Below are 6,319 nucleotides of genomic sequence, written 5' to 3' on the forward strand. Positions count from 1 at the left end.
GCAAGAAAGTTATTCTGCAACAAGGTGATCAAATGAAGATCCTACATCTGTACACACTTGAAACTCTCTATGTAAGTGCCTCTATGATTTAATAGAGCTGCCATGCTATGATGAAGGTCCAGCCAAGGTGTCCTCAACACAGTTCACATAAAAGCCTCAACCTTCTGAGGCCTGAAGTTGACCATGAGATCTGACCAGAAAGAAAACTCTGAGTTACGCTACAACCAAGGCCCAGAGTTTTTCCTTGTTAGGGGTATATTCATTAGTGCTCACCATAGCTAACTGTTCCATAAGGTTCATTAACAGAAAACGTTTTGCAACGAAAACGAGAGTTTCTATTGGAAAGAAATCAGATAGGTCCCACCCTGTTTCGATCCGTTTGCTTTTGTTTGGCTCTGTTTGGTCCCTAGTGAATACACCCCAGTACACGTGCTCACACATGTTACAGTATCACCCTTCATTTAGGCTGCATAGAGTAGTCCGGGTCACCAGTGTTTTCCCATGTAGCTTAGGCCCTGAGGTTATGGATAGCTGGGCTGCCCTCTGTCACAGAGAGAATGATGTATGGCCGTTTATTACCGTCATTCATTACCCCAAACACGGTCATTACAAGCAACAGTCAACCACAGGGTTGATGGAACGTTTAGGGCTGAACCCTCCCTGCCGACGCTTTGAACTCTGCTGGCTGGCTCTTTATGACATCACAGCGGGGTGTAGGCTAATGACGGGCGGAGAGCGGAGGGACGGGGAGAATATGGATCAGCCGACCCAGCCCCCAGCTCAACTGACGCTGTCCCAATTCCCAAACCCTTGACCCCATGCATTTACCCACAACAGTTGAACATTCTCAACAGTTTCCCAAACAGAACCAGTTATAGGCCTACATCCAGAAGTACCAGGTTTGGTGAGAGAAACACCCTGATTCCAAACTAACAGATAATACACTATACCTTATAGATAGCATTGAAGACACAACATGGTGAGGATAGAGTTAAACACAGCCAAACATTCAGCTGGTTGTAGCATTAAAGACACAACATGGTGGGGATAGAGTTAAACACAGCCAAACATTCTGCTGATTGTAGCATTAAAGACACAAAATGGTGGGGATAGAGTTAAAGAGTTGCTCAATCTGTGCCTGTTGTTCAGTGTGATATTTACAGTAGTCCGTGGCCAATGTCAGACGTCTCCTGAAAAATGCATTCCACCAAGACAGGCCCAGCTGGGATGCTATTTAGCAGGTTGCCTTGGAGATGGAGGGGAATGGCAGAGGGAGAGAGAGAGAGAGAAAGGGAGGGAAGCGAGGGAGAAAAAAAGAAAGAAAGGAAGTTTAACTTTCTTTCATCTCTTGTCACGTCACAAGTGACATCTACTCAACAACCTCTCTCTTTCACTGACATGATAGTGACATATGTTCCTCTGAAATCCCTTTCACAGTCCTACTTGCTACTTCTCATGCCAATGCACAGCACTTTACTGGTTGTGTTAGTGAATAGGAGAAGACAGCCCAAGCTGATTGTTCAAAGTAACACGGTGTAAAATGATCTCTATGCGATGCACACCCAACAAACTTCCACAGAAAAAAGGTATTTAAATAATATAATATAAAAAATCAGAATAGACACATTTGCTACCAGAACTCAAACAGTGAGTGAATAGTCTTCTTCTTCTCTTTTCAGGAGACAGCCCAACCCAAACCTAGCACCTTTCAGTCCTTATCAATATCATGTCAATATCAAACTTGACTGGTCAGTCTGCTCAGTAGTGGTCCATCTTACAACTACACAAAACACGGTCTGACCTAATTTTGACCTCTCACTGCAGATGGGACAATTTAATTATCCCCCTATTATCTGTGGTGAGTGCTATCCCAGGATCCTTGAGACCCCCCTACCTTAAACCTTAACCCCTACCTTTACCCTAACCCTAACCATTTAAATATCAATTTCAATGGGGTACGGCCATCCCAAGGATTGCAGATATCACAGACCTATTATCTATCTGTGTCTTCTTTTGTTGACCTTTCACCCCTCATCCCTTCACTGGCCTTATGTCCATTCCGTGCAGTCAAATCCATGATGAGATTAGATTGGATTAAATGTGATGGTTGCCATGGTGACGGGCCACCATCTTGAGTTTTGATGTGAGGCTGCTTCACGTCAAGGTTGTCTGTTATTGGCAGGATCATTTTACAGGTTGTGGGAAAAGGTCTGCAGCATTGTCACATGGATCTGCGGTATTTTAGGTCATTGTCAATAGCATTGGTTTTTGACTGGGATGGATTATTTGTGGCAAAGTATCGCCATCTAGTGTTTGGAATGGGAGGTGACAGTGAGTTGAAAACAAGGAAGAGCATTCAGTAAATTTAGAGCAGTGGTGACTGCAGTGGTGAAAAAAGTACTCAAATCAAATTGTATTTGTCACATGTGCCGAATACAACAGGCTGCTGCTGCTACTCTCTGTTATTATCTATCATAGTCACTTAAATAACTCTACCTACATGTACATATTACCTCAAATATCTCGACACCAGTGTACTCTGTACCAGTACCCCCTGTATATATCCCAGCTATTGTTATTTACTGCTGCTCTTTAATTATTTGTTAATCTTATCTCTTACTTTTTTTATAGGTATTTTCTTAAAAATGCGTTGTTGGTTAAGGGCTCTGTTGTACCTGTTGTAAATTACTCAAATAAAAATAAAAGTCACCCAGTAAAATACTACTTGAGTAAAAGTCTAAAAGTATTTCGTTTTAAATATGTTGCTAAAATATACTTAAGTATCAAAACTTAAAGTATAAATAATTTCAAATTCCTTAGATTAAATAAACCAGACGGTACAATTTTATTTGTATTTTTTTTATTTACGGATAGCCAGGGGCACACTCCAACACAGACATAATTTACAAACAAACCATTTGTGTTTAGTGAACCCACCAGATCAGAGGCAATAGGGATGACCAGGCATATTTTCTTGATAAGTGCATGAATCGGACTATTTTCCCGTGCTGTGAAGCATTCAACGAGTACTTTTGGCTGTCAGGGAAAATGTATGGAGTAAAAAGTACACTCTTTGTAGTGAAGTAAAAGTTAAAAGTTAAATATAAATAGTAAAGTAAAGATACCCCCCCCAAAAACTTAAGTAGTACTTTAAAGTATTTTTACTTCAATAATTTACCCCACTGGATGGTGGGAGGCTGGTGGGAGGAGCTATAGGAGGACACTCTCATTGTAATGGCCGGAATGTAAAAAAGGGAACTTGGTCAGACATGTGGTTTCCATATGCTTGATCTGTTCTATACAGTTCTATTTATTCCATTCCAGACATTACATGAGCCTGTCCTCCTATAGCTCCTCCCACCAGCCTGGATTAGAGCCACCATGCCCAGAAATGACTCTTTGGTTTAGATACTACAGTAAGACCATTTTTTAACTGATCTGCTTGTTACCATAACCAGCGTCCTCTTAAAGCACCATTTCAAAACAGCAGTAAGCTTCATGTCCAACACCTTAGGTTTCATTGAAAGTATCAAATTGCACATCTTTCTCACCAAACAGCTATAGTCACCTGTTTGCTTTAATCACTTCTGAAAATATTTTACCTAAAGGTTTACTCATTTATGCCTTTGGCTGTTTATTGCCCCAAGTCATTCATTGGCCAGATTTATACAAAACATTCATGTTTTATATTACTGCTATTCATGTTTTATATTACTGCCATTGTACAAAGTACAGATTCCTAGACGAGACGTCAAAAACCTGTCAGTACTATAGAACTGCTGGTGAAAGGTAGTTGAAGGGGCATTTGAAGTGAATGTGGTTTGGCTGATTCAACATGAAAAACCCATCTGGTGAGTTTAGTTCTGTATATTATTTTGCTCTAAATATAAAGATATAAGATACACACGATTACTAGCCTAGTCAAAACGGCATACCTTGCCTTGGCTCAGACTTATGTTGACAATGTATCGTACACAAGCTGGCACCCATTATAATGTTTTCTTTATTTTTTTTATGTGTAAAAGTAAAGTCTAAACAGTGTTCAGATTACCCCTGGCAGACAACTTGTATAATATTCAAACCTTAATAGCACTAAATCCTTCCCTCTTTTGTGTCCAGAACGTACATTGGTTGTCATCGGCAACCCTGGAGCTATATCATGGGCTGCCCTGGAAGGAGGCGAAGAGAAGCCCCTGAGGACCACCAGACTCTGGGTTACTACAGGCACCATCTCAGGACGCCCCCTCTCTGTGGTAAACATGCCTGGTGCAGTAACCACCACCCAGAGCCAGGGGGCGCTACAGGTGAGTGTGGCGTGGCATAGTCTGCTGTGCTTGTGTATGCCTTGTGTCTGCCTTGACACACGTCCCAAGGATTCCAGATAGCAAGGACCCATGTTTTTGTGTCTGCTGTTTGTCTGTTTTGGATTTCTCTGTTGTTGTTTCTTGTTCTTATTTATGTTTTTCTCTGTAGAGTGTGTTGAGACTGGGTGAATCTCAATTGTACATCCTTGATTCCACCTGTCACATCCCCTTGCCTCGTTCTGAAAATACATTGGAGGAACACCAGATCTTCTGCTCCAATCTGCTTTGAGAAGGAGACAAGGAGGGAGGACGTGAGGAATAAAGGAAATATAATTGAGATTTACCCACTGTGAAAGGCACTTCAAATAAATTGTGACAACTTATCTACAGGACTGGGCTCTGGAGTGTCTGTCCCTGTCTGAGTGTTCCAAGGGGATCCACTCTTTCCTCCTGGTGGCGCCGTTGGGTCGTCTCACAGAGCAGGAGAGAAGAGGGGCTCAATGCATCCGAAGGATGTTCGGAGAGAAGGCCCATGGCTTCACTCAAGTCCTCTTCACCTACGAGCTGGAGCAGAAGGATAGTCTTGAGGATCTACTGAAGGAGAGAGAGGCCCAGAGGCTGGTTGAGGAGTGCGGGGGACGTTTTCACGTCTGCCCAAAGAGCATTGGTGAAGAGCTGGAAGTCACAGGGTTACTGGGAAAGGTCGACTCCATTTTGGATCAGGGCACAGACCGCTGCTACACCGTGGAGATGCACCAAGAAGCTCAACCGCTATTGGTGGAGTTTAGGGAGCAGCTTAAGGGCCTATTGGATGGCTTTATCAGACTTAAGGAAATTATCAATGAAAGGGAGAGAATGCAAGTGAATGTGGAGAATTTGGAACACAGGATCTTCAGAGAGAAGCTAGCGAGGCTTCAAGATGAGCTCTTGTTGAAGCAGATGGAGAAAGAAAGAGACAGTGGCATGGAGGTCCAGGCGCTGAGCTTTATATATGAGTTGGACAGGTTAGTTGACAAGCTTGCCCTAAAAAGAGTGAGAGCAGTCGAGGAGGACCATAAGAGCAGAGAGGACGTGCAGAGGTTTAGGGAGGAGTTGGGGAGGATGGTGGATGAAATGGTTACCAATCAGAAACACAAGCATAGACAGATGTGTCGGGAGAAGGGAGAAGAAGAGTGGGAGCTTCAGAACTTCAGGGAACAGCTAGAAAGACTGAAAAACAACATGAAAAAGACAGAGAAGAGAGGGAACAGGAAAGAGAAGGAAGGAGTTTGTGAAGGGGGCAGGAAAGAGAAGGGAGGGAAGGAGTTTGTGAAGGGGGCAGGAAAGGGGGATGAGGGAGAGAGAGATTCCAGAGGGAAGCACGGAGGGAGGGTTTGAAGGAGCTTGGAGGAAAGGAAAATGTGATTAAAAGGGTGCTGGAAATTATCTATAGATTCTAGCTATTGGCTACATTAATTTAATACATTATTTTTTATGGATGACATTCTATGATGCATTTTAAACAAATCAATGAATGTTGATGATATTGTGTGTCAGGTTGTTGCATGATTAACTGTTAAATATTTGTTACTAATTCATCATAGGATTAGAGAATAAACAAATAACTTTACCACGTATCATTCATGCATTAATCATATGCTTACCATGCTGAACTTGAATTCAATAAAGATGAATCCAAATAATAGCAAAACAATACTGCACATCCATAATAACTTAGAAAGATGTAAATAATCATAGAAATAAAACATTGTATCTACTCTCAGTGCTTGCCTTGCCTCTCTGACCTGTACATTTATATTTTTTATTTTTTCCATTATTTAACTAGGCAAGTCAATTAAGAACAAATTCTTATTTACAATGACGGCCTACACGGCCGGAAGTGATGCAGCCTTGATCAAACCAGGTACTGCAGTGACGCCTCTTGCACTGAGATGCGGTGTCCATATATATTGTAGCGATGAGACAAGATGTAAAATGTAAAAAAAATAAAATAATAATAATATATCCTATATCCC

The 6,319-nt window shown here is 41.9% G+C and overlaps 1 protein-coding gene across 1 annotated transcript; it reads left to right on the forward strand.

The window, feature by feature from the left end:
• The first annotated feature begins 3,715 nt into the window (after nt 1-3,715).
• On the forward strand, nt 3,716-5,681 carry LOC110487242 (immune-associated nucleotide-binding protein 9-like). Its single transcript, XM_021559163.2, has 3 exons — nt 3,716-3,851; nt 4,120-4,304; nt 4,695-5,681. The coding sequence occupies exons 1-3, from the start codon at nt 3,836-3,838 to the stop codon at nt 5,679-5,681; spliced, it is 1,188 nt and encodes a 395-aa protein (XP_021414838.2). The 5' UTR covers nt 3,716-3,835.
• The last annotated feature ends 638 nt before the right edge of the window (nt 5,682-6,319 follow it).

The sequence above is a fragment of the Oncorhynchus mykiss genome, chromosome 17, assembly GCF_013265735.2.
Source record: "Oncorhynchus mykiss isolate Arlee chromosome 17, USDA_OmykA_1.1, whole genome shotgun sequence".
In the NCBI taxonomy this organism is placed as follows: domain Eukaryota; kingdom Metazoa; phylum Chordata; class Actinopteri; order Salmoniformes; family Salmonidae; genus Oncorhynchus; species Oncorhynchus mykiss.

What these genes read in the sequence shown, in the direction of transcription:
- LOC110487242 (XM_021559163.2), top strand. An exon ending in AGAGCCAGGGGGCGCTACAG is followed by an intron (nt 4,305 to 4,694) that starts GTGAGTGTGGCG and finishes ACTTATCTACAG; the next exon opens with GACTGGGCTCTGGAGTGTCT.